Source organism: Mytilus edulis, chromosome 2 (genome assembly GCF_963676685.1).
Source record: "Mytilus edulis chromosome 2, xbMytEdul2.2, whole genome shotgun sequence".
Classification (NCBI taxonomy): domain Eukaryota; kingdom Metazoa; phylum Mollusca; class Bivalvia; order Mytilida; family Mytilidae; genus Mytilus; species Mytilus edulis.
The window spans coordinates 61,812,124-61,827,863 of NC_092345.1; the positions used below are offsets into that span (position 1 = coordinate 61,812,124).

At 32.2% G+C, this 15,740-nt stretch overlaps 1 protein-coding gene across 1 annotated transcript; it reads right to left on the reverse strand.

Annotated features, from left to right (window-relative positions):
- Positions 1 to 834: 834 nt before the first annotated feature.
- On the reverse strand, positions 835 to 15,276 carry LOC139512609 (RISC-loading complex subunit tarbp2-like). Its single transcript, XM_071300339.1, has 3 exons — positions 15,169 to 15,276; positions 3,544 to 3,942; positions 835 to 1,680 (listed from the first exon to the last, which is right to left on the reverse strand). Exons 2-3 carry the CDS (start codon positions 3,896 to 3,898, stop codon positions 1,313 to 1,315), a joined length of 723 nt encoding a protein of 240 aa, XP_071156440.1. The 5' UTR covers positions 3,899 to 3,942; positions 15,169 to 15,276; the 3' UTR covers positions 835 to 1,312.
- Between the last annotated feature and the right edge of the window lie 464 nt (positions 15,277 to 15,740).

The window sequence follows — 15,740 nt, forward strand, 5'->3', positions numbered from 1 at the left end:
CATTTTACCCCTATGTTCTATTTTTAGCCGTGGCGGCCATCTTGGTTGGTTGACCAGGTCACGCCACACATTTTTTAAACTAGATACCCCAAAGATGATTGTGGCCAAGTTTGGATTAATTTGGCCCAGTAGTTTCAGAGGAGAAGATTTTTGTAAAAGATTACTTTAATTTACGAAAAATGGTTAAAAATTGACTATAAAGGGCAATAACTCCTAAACGGGTCAACTGACCATTTTGGTCATGTTGACTTATTTGTAGATCTTACTTTGCTGAACATTATTGTTGTTTACAGTTTATCTCTATCTATAATAATATTCAAGATAATAACCAAAAACAGCAAAATTTCCTCAAAATTACCAATTCAGGGGCAGTAACCCAACAACCGATTGACCGATTCATCTGAAAATTTCAGGGCAGATAGATCTTGACCTGATAAACATTTTTACCCCATGTCAGATTTGCTCTAAATGCTTTGGTTTTTGAGTTATAAGCCAAAAACTGCATTTTACCCCTATGTTCTATTTTTAGCCGTGGCGGCCATCTTGGTTGGTTGACCGGGTCACGCCACACATTTTTTAAACTAGATACCCCAATGATGATTGTGGCCAAGTTTGGTTTGATTTGGCCCAATAGTTTCAGAGGAGAAGATTTTTGTAAAAGTTAACGACGACGGACGACGGACGACGACGGACGACGGACGACGACGGACGACGACGACGGACGCCGGACGCAAAGTGATGGGAATAGCTCACTTGGCCCTTCGGGCCAGGTGAGCTAAAAATGAAATAAACGGTCATTTTAGATTGTTGACTTGAAACCAAAGCATTTAAGTCTTTTTTCACAATAAAAATTAGTTACAAGTGTAGTACTTACCAAAAAATATGAAAATCAAGTAAATACAAAGCTTAAAAACTAAGCAAAAACAACATAATTAGTATATGACATTGAAAATGTCATGTTTTATTCAATGAAGAAAGTGTATCTGCACGCTCATATTATTTTAAACTATCCTCTAACAAATTCTATTATTTTTGTTTGAATGAATAACAATATACACAGACAGCAGGATTTTTTTCTATAACATGTTTCCATTCAACAAATAATAAAATATGAATGGGAAAAAATAAAATTGACTTAACAATTTGTAACTTTAAAATGACAATACATAAAATGCAATTCTATAACCATTGTGTAGCATGCTGCATTTAAGTTATGTAAAAACACTTATTACTGGTACTTAGCATAACAAAAACCAAATGAAATGTTTCCACACTGAATACTAATATTTACAGAGATTGTTTATTAACGTAGCTACGTTGTAGTAGATGGTTCACATTTGATAGTTTGTTCAGCTACAGGCGGCTCTACAGCATTTAGTGCCTTTGAAGCCACATCAACTTTTGCCTTCTTTTTTGAATTGCCACACCCTTCATACTTGAGACCATCCACAACTACACTCATTACAAACACAGGGGCATGTACTGGGCCTGACTGAGATTCTACCACATATTCTAGACCTGAACGCAACTCATGCAGTCTCATCACAGGATTCTTTGGACCTTCAGCTTCCTTATTCTTCTTTTTCTTTTTACTTCCTGGTTCAGCAGCTTGAGGCGACTCTTCACCTGGTCTCTTTCCTAGCACCATACCCTCTGGTACAAATGAAGACATGCTAGCATCTGAAAAACAAAAGATAAGTTGAGAACAAATATCTAAGGCATTTATGTTTGTTTGATTGTAGGACAGAACGCTTTCTATATCAGTCTTTCAGGATATGTTTTGGTAATCTGAGTAACTAAATGCAAGCATTCTTTAATAAAGTATAATTTTATTGTTTTATGTAACTGTGATGTTTGTTGTCTCCCTTTTTATATATTGTTACATATTTTTTCTAACCTGATTTTAAAAGTGAGTTGAGTTCTTTACAACTAATGTGTCCATGAGCATGTTCCAAGTCATTAACTGTGCATGCATCAGAGGTTATTTCTTATAATTTTTTTGTAATTGAATTATTATAAACTTTATATAGCTTGAATGATTTCAAATAGTTTGAGCTAATGAAATTCAACTATTATAGCATTCATCATGACAATAAGACATGAACAATGTACCTGTCATTTGGTCTCTTGTGGAGAGTTGTCTTATTGGCAATCATACCACAACTTCTTGTTTTTAATTATATGATAGTTCTTGAAAAACTGGTCATTATCGTGATATATGGACTGCCCACCGGACAGTGGTATTGACTAAGAAAGTGATAATGACTGAGCCAAAGGCGAGGTCATTATCGCTGTCGCAGTCAATACCACTTTCCTACGGGCAGTCCATGTATCACAATAATGACCAGTTTTTCAAGAACTATTATGTTTATTTCATTGAGAAACCATGTTTTGGAAAATTCTCATAAATTCAAAATGCCTACAGCGAACTCGAGTAGTTGTACGATTTCTATGGCAAAGAGTGAAGACCAGTCGTAGTAATACTGCCATTCATTTTAGTGCAATTTTTCAGTATATAAATACTTAATCAAGTTATCTTTAATTTTATAATTAACGAAAACATATAATAAACAATTCAACAACTTAAATATAATATTAAAAACAGGAACATGTTTTATAAAAGGTACATCTCTTTAAACAGAGAAACCATGCCCCACCGGTCCTTATCAGAGAAATCACGCCCCAACGGTCATTATCAGACGAAAACCACGCCCCAATGGTCATTATCAGACGGAAACCACGCCCCACCGGTCATTATCATGTAAAAGTTCGTTAACGACCGGTTTTCTGGTCCGTTTTTTTCTGTTAATGACAGATGGAATTTATTACTGAAGAATAATGAATGTCATGTGACCCCTTTTAATCCAATAAGAGAATCTTCTTCTCAACCGATATGAAATAAATACATATATAGTTTCAATGTGTACTGTACGTGTAATTTAACATTTACATATAAAGGTGAAGTTCACATTTTCTTCTCAACATTTTTTGTTTTTTTATTTTAATGAAATGGACATTGTTTAATTACAAGTGTGAAGAGGATTCAAATTGAACCGCGACTTACAATGTATATAGCATTTCGAAATTGAATGCAACCATTCAGGATATATCCTGAACTATTACAGGACTTCAATAATTTGATAGCAGGACCTCCACAAATAATCTGTCAAAATTGCCTTTAGGATATATCCGTAATATTCATGGTCACGATGGAACCTCATAATTATATTTCAGGACCACTTACTGTAATTCAATTTCAAGATATACTTAAAAAACAAATTGCAGAGGTCATTAAATAATTGTGGACCTCCATAAACATTTAAGGAAACCCTGAAAAAGAATTGAAGAGCTCCTGAAATAAAGTAATTTTGATTGATTATTTGTAAGTACCCAACTCTCCCTCAACCTTGATGCGCGACATATCAGAACAGGAGCAATTAAAGGATTTGATTTTAATTAGATTGACTCTCCCTATTTTGTCAAGTCAAATAATACCTATCTTGATCTTTCTTTAACCTTTGATGCAATTATTAAAAGACATACCTGGAATATACAGGATGTTGAAAAGTTTCAGTAGAGCATATTTAGCAGCTTCCTCTTTAGCAATTTTTTTGCTCTGACCAATTCCTTGGAATTTTTCATTTTTACACATCAACATCATAGTGTAGACTCTACGTTTCTTGTTGCTTGGGCCAGTTTCCTTATCTTCAGACACTAATTCAAATTTACTTTCCTGTGTAAGTTCATTTAAATGCATGACAGGATGTTTATTGGATATCATGGGAGCAGGTCCAGTTGGCATAACCATGACTGACGTTTTCACAGGCGGTTTTACATCACCATTTCCATTGCTAGCACTAGGCATGCTTTCCATCTTCACATCACCTTCACCGTCCATTGTTGATTGCAGCAAAAAATCAGTTGGTCAGGACTACAACACCACTGAAAAATTCAAAGAAATGTCAGCACTGTATGACATTGGTCAGCTAATCTAAGGCCAAAATAAAAAGTATTTGTGTTCAGGGTTTTACTACATAGCCTGTTTATGCCTAACAATGCCTACCCTTAGGTTTTATTAACTTTTGGTATTGAATCATGACAAAATTGCCCAAGTCTACCTCTTAGGCTTTATCAATACTGTTTGTATTGAATCATGACATTAGTGTAGCCCAAAAAATAATCACCTGTCACATCTATGAAAAGAAAGCAGAGATGCATATTGATTTTTAAACTTTAAAAAAGAATAGACCAACTTTATCAAATATAAATGTGCATGAAAAACAAATAGATGAATAAACAAACTACATTCTGATGAAATAATACCTTAATTATTAAATACTTCATGTACTTTATGGTGTTATAGGTTGCACGTTGTAAATACAGCTGTTTCTCAAACCACGCCTCTTTTGGGAAGATGTAGAACATTCATAGAAAATTAATTTTGTTTACATACTGGTTCCCAGTTATGCTCTCTGTGTGCCATCTCATAGAGACATAACTTGGGAATGTTACCAGTAAATATACATGAGTATATTGTTTACATTGAAATCTGTGGTAACCCTTCATTCGAGGTAGGGGTAGTTAAGAAAATTTGTGTTAGTTTATACTCAAGTTCAGGGCATATAAACGTTGAAAATATGCTGCATAGCCTTATATTTTGACCTTTGAAAAAAATTGTAGTGCATATGAACTTTCAATTCTAGGATAAGATTTTTTTCAAAACTTCTTAGTAAAAGTGGTACAGTTTTAGCCGTAAAAGGAGTTCCTATGGGAAATTGCATTGTCAATATTTACAGAAATGCAACCTATAGTCTTAAGTTTACCAAAATATTTACATCCCATATCAATATATTCTTTTAACAAGAGGCTGTCACAACGACAGCAAACCGGATTATTAACATTTATTTGTATCCTGCCAATATACAATGTAACAAGAACCATAACTGATGAACGATGAAAGTGAAAATCGTCAATATCAAATTTGACCTCCATTTTGTCATCAGTATCAACATGTTAAAATTTGAAAAGCTTAGGTTGAATGGTTCATGAGTAAATGCACGGAAACGACTGGAAAAGCCATTTTTCAATCTTTCAAGAACCATAACTCCTGAACGGTAAAAGTCAAAATCGTCATTATTGAACTTGACCTCCATTTTGTCATCAGAAACAACATATTAAAATTTGAAAAGCTTTAGTTGAACGGTTCATGAGTAAATGCAGGGACAACATTTGGTTGCCGCCCGCCAGACCGCCCGACTTACATCCCCAAATCAATAACTGACATTTTTGTCACAAAAATCCGGTTAAAAATTGGTAGATATATGTATTTTTTCAATCATTGCTTACAAACATGGAAAGTGAAACAGACTTGGGGTAATTGTAATTGTAATCGTTAATCAGCAGTAATTGATTACAATTTTTCAAGTAATCAGTGTAATCATTAATCAGCCAAAAATCTGATTACATGTAATTTAATTTAATCAATTACTTTTCAAAATACCCTGTAATCATGATTACTTTTTGATTACATTCTGATTACAATGAAAAAAATCTAAAATTGTGTTTTTTGTCATTAAATGAACCTCTTTGTTCATATTTGATAAATTTTTAACATACTAAAATGGTTTGGTTACTTTAAGCTTGTCTACTTCAGTAAAAAATAAACTGTTACAGTATTGAAAAGTCATCATTAACCTAAGCAGAGACATATAATACAATTATATACCTTTTAAAAGATATTGTACATACATGTATATTCATCGTTTTATAATGATCTTCATATTAATATTTGATTATAACTGTTATATATTCAAGTAATACTTTTCTTTAACTCTGAATTATAATCTTTTGTTAATTTTTGTGATTTTTGTCAACTTTGAATTGACAGGTAGGAGACTGATTAAGGTTTGTTTTTATTGCAATTACCAATTGAGTATAGCTGCAGGGAAATATATATGATAAAAGATAAATCAGACATGAAAATTTATCTAATTAGCACAAACTAAATTAAAAGTTGGACAATTAAAATATGTTGTTTAAACTTTTTTTTGTATTTGGACTGGACGTGTAAAATGCAATGGTTTTTAGTACTTTAATACATATTGTTTACAATTTGATTAAACATTTCTATTAAAATTTAACATAGTTTTAACTGGTACAAATGTAACTTTATTTCATCCATATTTAAACTTCCATAAACTGCAACTTGGAATACATATAAATTATGAAAGAGGTCAGAAGACAAACAAAAAAACTCTTGATTATGATATATCTTTATTAAATTTAATTCAAAATAATTTAGAGAACATTGGTGATAAAGTGTAATGTATATATATGTAGTGAAATTTGGTGTTTATTTAAATAGATGACGTTTAATTTGAAGTTATCATTTTATAATTGAACCAAATAAAATACGTTCTCAAAAATGCTATAGTTATATTAAACGTTTATTCATCCACATCATTCAAAATGTTTTGTTTTTGAATTCATTGTAATCAAATGTAATCATGATTACTTTGCCAATGTAATCATTATTTAATCAGATACTTTCAGAAATGATGTAATCATTAATTTAATTTAATCGTACAAATGACAAAGTAATTGTAATTTAATCAATTACATTGAAAGTAATCGGACCCATCTCTGAAGTGAAATAATGTTTTTGTTCTTAAAAAAGGAGAAATCCAAAATTGACAGCAAGGAATTTCATACAACTTTCTAATATTAACATCAATCAATAGTTTTTAGGAGTTAATTTTATATGGATTGGCCCACTACATCCTAAGTAAAAGAATGGTAAACAATTTAATTGTAAAACTATATTTTTTTTCCATAAATATAGTCCAACAAGAGTGCACACACTGAAATGTCTCCCCTTCTTTACTAATCATTGATATTATGTTGATAGTCCTAAGTATAAAGCGTTATTACAACTGTCACATAAACTTAACATTAAACAAAGACCAATGAACCATGAAAATGAGGTCAAGGTCAGATGAACCATGCCAGGCAGACATGTACAGCTAACAATGCTTCCATACAACAAATATAGTTGACCTTTTACTTATAGTTTAAGAAAAATAGACCAAAACACAAAAACTTAACACTGTCCAATGAACCGTGCAATTGAGGTCATGGTCAAATAAAACCTGCGGGACTGACATATAGATCATAATATATTTCCATACACCAAATATAGTTGACCTTTGGCATATAATATAAGATAAAAAGATCAAAACTTAAAAACTTAACTTTGACCACTGAACCATGAAAATGAGGTCAAGGTCAGATGACATCTGCCCGCTAGACATGTACACCTTACAATCATTCCATACAACAAATATAGTAGACCTATTGCATAAAGTATGAGAAAAACAGACCAAAACACAAAAACTTAACTATAACCACTGAACCATGAAAATGAGGTCAAGGTCAGATGACACCTGCCAGTTGGACATGTACACCTTCCAGTCCTTCCATACACCAAATATACTAGCCCTATTGCTTATAGTATCTGAGATATGGACTTGACCACCAAAACTTAACCTTGTTCACTGATCCATGAAATGAGGTCGAGGTCAAGTGAAAACTGTCTGACGGGCATGAGGACCTTGCAAGGTACGCACATACCAAATATAGTTATCCTATTACTTATAATAAGAGAGAATTCAACGTTACAAAAATTCTGAACTTTTTTTTCAAGTGGTCACTGAACCATCAAAATGAGGTCAAGGACATTGGACATGTGACTGACGGAAACCTCGTAACATGAGGCACCTATATACAAAATATGAAGCATCCAGGTCTTCCACCTTCTAAAATATATAGCTTTTTAGAAGTGAGCTAACACCGCCGCCGCCGCCGGATCACTATCCCTATGTCGAGCTTTCTGCAACAAAAGTTGCAGACTTGACAAAAATGGGTAAAAATAAATTTATGAAAAATGGGGAAATCATCAATTATTTTCTTAATACAGTCATCACTCAGGGGTACTACTTAAACAAGTGATTTCAAAATCTCTTCTTTGAGTAATTTTGGTTGTGAAATATTAAAAAAAAATCACACAGACTTTTTAAAATCACTGAAACAAGTAATTTGAGAAGGTCGAATTGTAATCATTTCAATAAGTGTTTATAACATATTTTGATATTTTTCCCACAAGCTTGATTTTTTTATTGGTAAAAAGACAAGAATTCCATTGAAAAAACAACTATGCACATACAGAAATTTGCTTGATAAGCCTATCAGTTTTTACAGTTTATTTGAATATGCAAAAACTGAAATAATTTGTAGAACAGAACAAAACCTTGAAAACAGGACATAACCTTAAAATAAATCATTCTAACTCTAAAGAAGACCAATCAGGTTACCTTTGTTGAACTTTGTCAGATAGTAAGAGTAGTTAAAGGGAAACTTCGCAAAAAAATCAAAAATTGATATTATGTCCATTCTGTATAGAAATGCTCAAATTTATAGTTATTAAAGTTTTATTCCGCTAGATAAGAGATCACCGTCGATTTTGAATTTAGAGTATCAATTCTCTGCGTTCCGCCATTTTGTCATCTTCTCCGATTAAAAATCACGACATGTCTATAAACCACAAAGGACCAAAACTACAGTAACCGATGTAGTCGTAATTGCGTGTCGATGTCTTGTCAATCGTACGGTTGTTTTATCCTGAGACTACTATAACATGTGTTATAGTCTCAGTTTTATCTGACTAACTAACTTGATACGGAAAATAACCATAGTCTGTTATTTTTTAAACTGTTAATATTGGAATTAGTTAAAAAGTCAAAGTTCAAATCATAAATAAGTGTTCCGTGAAAATTGTTTACGAAAATCTAATTCGTTTATAATTCTATAAAGTAATAAATTTTATTCAAATAAATTCGGATCTTCCCTCATCTGATCACCAGCATGGCTAAAGGTATTACTCCCAAAGGTATAGTGAGGGGTGTGAGGTGACACGTCCAGGTATTCAAGCGATTTCCTGTCGGGCTTGCAAGTTAATGCATCGTTTCACTTCTGTAGGTATTGATCAGTGTACACGGCCAATAACTTATAACTCTCCATTTTGAACTATAAAGCGTATAATATACATCTCTGTCTTGCGTGTCCGAAAGTGATATAATATACTAGTCATTACTAAACTCATACGCTTGTTTATAAATTACATTACTGGTGTAAAGAATTTTATTTATAAAAAACTAAATAATTTAAAAAAAAAAAAGGTTTGATGAAATAAAAATCTGTTTACACATTTTTTCCAAGGGTAAATTTGGGAAAATGTAAGTACTCGTTGTCAATAGTGAAGGGCAGTTTGAAACATACCAGAAATATTGATTTAACAAAAATATACGCACTTGTCGACCATTCATTTATACGCCTGGATAGAAAGTTACGGAACTATATATAGTTGCAATTTAAAATTATATACTGCATGTTTACATTGAACATAAGAAAGAAACATATATTTTGTTTAATTTGGGTTAAAAGTTTTGTAAATATACTAATCCTCGTATGACAACAGTGTGTTATCATGGGAATGTCGATGGACTATTGTATACCAAAAGAAGAAGAAGCTAGAGAGCCAATTTGAACTAAATACAGGTCGATATTTTACTTGCTTTGGTTCATCGAAATTATGGACATAGTAAAATCACAGATTTTTATTTCAATAAGATTGTTCTCGAACAAAGGAAGGAATTCGTCATCACAAATGTTTGGTATAATGTATAATAATGTGAACATGGTTCTGAAAGTACTTTATGCCAAATTCAGTCCTGTTCCGACATGCATGTTATATATATGCCACTGGACGTACACTAATTATCCTCAAGGGATGTAAATATTTTGCTGGAAAACTATTGAGTATCAAAGTATTAAATTAATTTCGGAATTAATTTTCTTTCTTTGTATTCAATAACAGAGAAAAGAATAAACTGCTTGTCCGCTAAATAGGGGTGGTATTCTTGCCAGTTAAAGACTTATAGGTATATAAAAAATAGGGAAATATGACGTTAAATTGGTTCTGCCTTTTTTTAAAAACATCGTTAAAAAGATGTGTATCTAAGGTGAACGACACAAGAACACTGTAATACTAGTACGAGAGTATAGCCTGTAAACATTCCTTCTTAATATGGTTGTATTGGAAATCTTTTCATACAGATTGACAACTCATGGTCCGATACGCATGTAATATTTGCCACATGACGCCCATATAGTTCTTTCTATCATCACCATCTTATTCTTTGATATTGCTGCAAACATCGATGGTTCACACCCAACCAAAATGGGAGTAATGTACCTTCAGAGCTTCTCCGTGTTAAACACTTGTGAAATATGTAGCCGAAATTTCGGTATTGAAGTGAATCAACATCTCACAAACAGGATTTTTAAACTAGTAACGATTTTGAGTGATCACTTACCAAAACAATATAAACGTATGGCAAGATATAACCATGCAGGAATTTAGTTTTCGTCAAGCGCAAGAATTCATCACTATCATAAACGTATACGTATATGCATGCAGTTTTAAAATACCAAGAACAAGCGGCCGATGTCGATAGTCCGTTAAATAACTGTTCTGAGTCAGACGTGTCACTTGTTTATTCTTGGAAGCCTTCATATTCCCTATCCAACGATGGGAACTCTTTCTGATTGTGTTGACTATAAATGCTGGTATCCGGATTCTGTCGTTTATCCGTACAAGTAGTTGTATGTCCTCTCCTTTCCCAACAAACAAACTAAAGAAACGCTACTAGTCTGCTTTCTCTGGAGCTCATCCTCAATGGCGCTTATACATACAAGAAACTTACATTTATACTAGTAAAGATTGCTTCAAGAACAACGATGTAGGGACGAACTATTCTAAATTCATCAATATCAGTTATGCATGACTATAATATAAGTTTTATGTATTACATATTTGGATTAATGACGGCTATCATGTTCAACATTGCACAAATATTATCAAAGAATTTTTTTTTTAAATGTTAAAAAATCCTCAAACTGACAACATAATGTATTAGCTTAGATTTGTTATATTGTATGTATATCCATTAATGAAATAAACGATAATTGGTATTCTTTTCACAAATAATTTTAATGAATTCAATTATGTAAGAATGAAATTTTAACGGAAACTTAAAAAAATCATGCATGTTGTATGTTGTATTTTTTTTTTCAATTAAAAACTTTAAAATTGCGATAGTTTAACGATTGTTAGCATTTAAACACAGCCAAATTCTAATATAAGTTAAGGAAATTCCGGTAAAGTATATCAAACAGATGTGCAATGGTATATCCTTATCAAATTGGGAAATATTACATTTAGTTTTTTATTAAAGATTAAAAGCACTATTTTTTACTTCATATTTGAATCTTTACGCTAATTGCCGTTAAGAAAGTAATCAAAAATTGTTTCATTTTAATTTTATACACTTTCAGAATTACGAATCTGAATTTTTATTTTCAACTAATTCACACAATTTAATTATTGTATCTTTATTCTCATCATGTATTAAATCAGAGACATATATGTCTCTGATTAAATCTTAGTGTATTAAATACGGCATACTCTTTCTAATCCCTTCTGTTTCTCCTTTCCAAATAACAACATTCATACCTGTGTACGCTTGAATTCACACATGCGGCTAAATTGCTACAAGGTAAACGAATTGACCTCAAGCCGAGAAATATACAGTGAACGTTACAAAATAATAAACACACTCTGCTCACACATAAGTTGCATTAAAATGAGTATCAGAATAATAACGGTAAATAGAACGGAAATATTTTCAGCTCAATATCAGTAAAAATGTTCAATAGATATTTTATGAAAAAATCTCAACAATAATTGATGAAATTTATTCGAAAATATTTACTAGAGATAATTTTATTTAGGAAGTTAAATTCAATCAATACAAAATGGTATACGCATATTCATTTTCGTTCATTCTTATATTGTGGTTAATAACTACGACCATTCGTCAGCTGTGCGCTTTTAATTACGTAAATTGTCGATAAGCTATAAGAGTTAAACAGATTTCATTTTTTCCCAGAATTCAACAAATCGGGCTAAAACGTCACAACCCACTCGAGAAAGTCAACCAAAAAAGTTACAAATACTTGATTTTCTCCTTTATTAGAAGGAATATAAATTTAAAACTTTGCAAATGTGTTTTTTATGTTAAGACATGTAAGATGAACAAAATTATTTGATAAGTAAAAAATCGCGGAATTTCCCTTTATTGAAAATTTGATTACAGAACAATTCCCAAGGGTACTTTTAAAAGCTTTAGCGCACTAACTTAATTACTGCCCAAGCGCACTGGTGAAATTGACACCCAAAGAATAAGGGATAATTGATCTATGTAGGAAAATTATAGAAAAGTTTATCAAAATATGGAAACTCCATGAAATTAGCATTTAAAGATCAAAGGAAACACCACAATCACTTAAATAGGTGATAACTGAATATAAAACTTCATTGAAATAGGTGATAATGAAATCACTTGTTTAAGTAGTACCCCTGACTGGTCATATGAACTCAAAAATCTGGTGAATAAAAAAGGTTTAACTCAAGAAATATTTTATGACTGTAGAATTTCAGGAAAGGTATCAAAAGTCAAGTACTTGGAGACAGGAAAATTCATGTAGCCCTCTATGAATTTTATACATACTAGAACACATCCGTGATATCGCGGGTCCGTGACTGAATTAAAGTATATAACTATGCGCAAGCATTATTTTAGTATTAGTATTGTCATCTGATAAAGTCATGCTGATTATAAGATACACAGTTTTCTCTGCTTTCAAATCTTTCTGTTTGAACCCGTCGAACTGGAACTTACCAATTATTGGTAATATTAATTATTTGGAAAACAAAAGGTCCTGGAATGGAGTATTTTTTAATCAACAGCATTGTCCTATATTAGTTATAAATAAAGTTGAATTCTTTGATTTGCTGTTTTACGTCATGCCCGCTAACAAATTGAAAACTGTACCTATACGCCTTATTTTTAGTCCAGATTTTTAGTTTTCGTATTGTTATCTTAGAAAGTCCTACTGATTAAAATACTACAATAGGTAACAATTCGACAATTTAGTAGTGTCAACCCTGTGATTATGACCCGTGTATATAGCATATTAATCCTGAATACACCGTTTGTTGGTGCGCCTGTCAGATGCGGAACGTACAGATTAGGTAATAGGTAACAGGTGAATATACTAATGGTATCGGTATCGGACTCGACCCGGAACTTCTTAATTATTGGCAATATTAATTACGTGGAAAACAAAAGGGCCTGGAGTGGTGTAACTTTTAATCTACACCTTAGTACAATATTAGTTATATATAAAGTTGAATTCTTTGATTCGTCTTTTTTACGTGATGACGGCTGACAAATTGGACCTCGTAATTTTAGTATTATAGATACTATAATCTCTATGTAATATATGTAGGACTCTAAAGTGCGATGGTACTCTAAAGTGCGATGGTAACGCTAAAGTGCGATGGTACTCTAAAGTGCGATGGTAACGCTAAAGTGCGATGGTCTACGCTAAAGTACGATGGTGTCTCACGCTAAAGTGCGTTGGTTGTTTGTTCGCTAAAGTACGATGGTATATATCACAATGTGATGGTCCAAAGGGTAAGATTCGAAGTATTAAAACATAGAGGTTTAAAAAGTCTTTTTGCAAAAGCTATTATGCTAAGATATAACATATGTGATAGGCTTTACAATTTACCGGTATGCGTAAGTAATTGTTTCTAAATTAACAAGTCCAACCAAGTAATAATTGCTATAAAGGTTATTTATGTTTTGCTAATATCATATTTCATGTAAAAATAAATTTTTAACAATTCGGAGCGTATTGAATATTTGGATAATTGGTGTAGATTGCCGTTCATACTAATGTTACAACCTCCCTTACATTTGTCATTGAAAATTAAAAATCCCTAATTCGTTCATTGTCGGAAAATGCAACATTTATTTGCATAAGCTTAAATCTAATTGCGAGAGAAATGCAGTGTTTGCCGAGCTTTCTCCTTTTCCGTATTTTCCTAGGATATACAGTTACGAACTTATGTTTTAGCAGACAATTTATAGTTAACGCATGAAAACATGTATCTCTATTTTACCAACGTTACTTTTCATTACAGCATTTTAACGGGGATCACAAAGTAAACTTCCACATAAACAATGATTCGAATGTATCCGTTCGCTTCAAATAGAAGCAGGATAAGTATGCGTATACTGTTTTGTATTTACATAGTAAAATGGTCGACTGTAGGACACAAGTCCTTTTTCCAGCACTCGAAAAAAATAAACCTTGTGATTCAGCGGACAAAAAACGGTTAAATTCAATCAATTACTCGTAAGTCATGGACATATGGTGCAAAATTGTTAATCCGAAATATTCCTAATATATTTTCCGGTTTGTTCATTTTAAGTTTGTATAAACATGATAAACAAGTGGTAACGTCATTATCGAACTACGTTTTTAAGTCTATATTTTCCCGGACCATCACACTTTAGCGTATGGAACCACGTACTTTAGTGTAGACCATCGCACTTTAGCGTGACCATCATACTTTAGCGTCCCCATCGCACTTTAGAGTCCTACATATATAACCGCTGATGATAGTAAACTTGGAATTGATAGCAAATAGCAAACACACTTTTAGTTATAGTATACAGAAAAAGCAAAAATAATTGTCCTGTCCCCTATGAAAATTATGTATAATTTCAAAAAGTCATAAACAGAAGTCTTTGACTATGATTTAAAAGTCCGTTCGAGGACGAAAACAATATCTGGAAGCCTTTAATTTCGTTTTCCTCCCAAAATAACCCAAACAGAATAAGCTAAAGCGAGGATGAGGAATGTGACTATGCATGGTGCTTATAGGACGCAAAGGCATGACAATTAATTTATTGTGGAAGGGAAAAAGTGAACACAAAATGAGGTCTTCTCATTTAAAAATATACAGATATAGATATAGTCCCCAGCAAGGATTTGTATAGTCTTACTATACAAATCCTTGTCCCCAGCTATCAGTAACATTGAACCTATTTTGACATTTTGGGGTGCTTTTTAAGGGGTGTCACACTAGTGGTTGTGTGTTTTCCTGAATAGAGAGCAATGAAGTAGACAGTGTCTAACCTGGCTGAGTATATGGTAAATATTTTTTCAAATGCCGGTATCAAAGCAAGAAGCACTTTCTCTGGTTCCCCATATAAATGCCCAAAGAAGAAACCAGTCAGTAAAAACTGAACCGACATCATATAAACGTTTTACTTCGGTCTCACTAATTAGCGACAACAAGAATTTTAGCGACAACAAGCGTCAACAAGCGACAAGAAGCGACAACAAGAATTATTTTAGCGACAACAAGCGACAAGAAACTATTTAGCGACAAGAAAACATATTTTTTTTAATTAAAATTAATTATTGCAATAAATATTAAAAGAATGTGCAAAAGAAAATAATTTTAGCGACAAGAAAGTTAAAATTGATAGAAAAAAATGAAACATTATTTACATAATATTTTATCATCTATTATGTATAACAGCCAGTATTACGTTTAATTATTGTGTTATGAGATTACTTTTCCTTGTGTTTTAGAACTTAAAACTCTTTTCGTGCAATATATATTAAGCTCGCAAAATGAATTATTTGTGCATCATTGGCCTGAAAATATTGACACAAATTGTGAAATACAGAACTGAAATCAA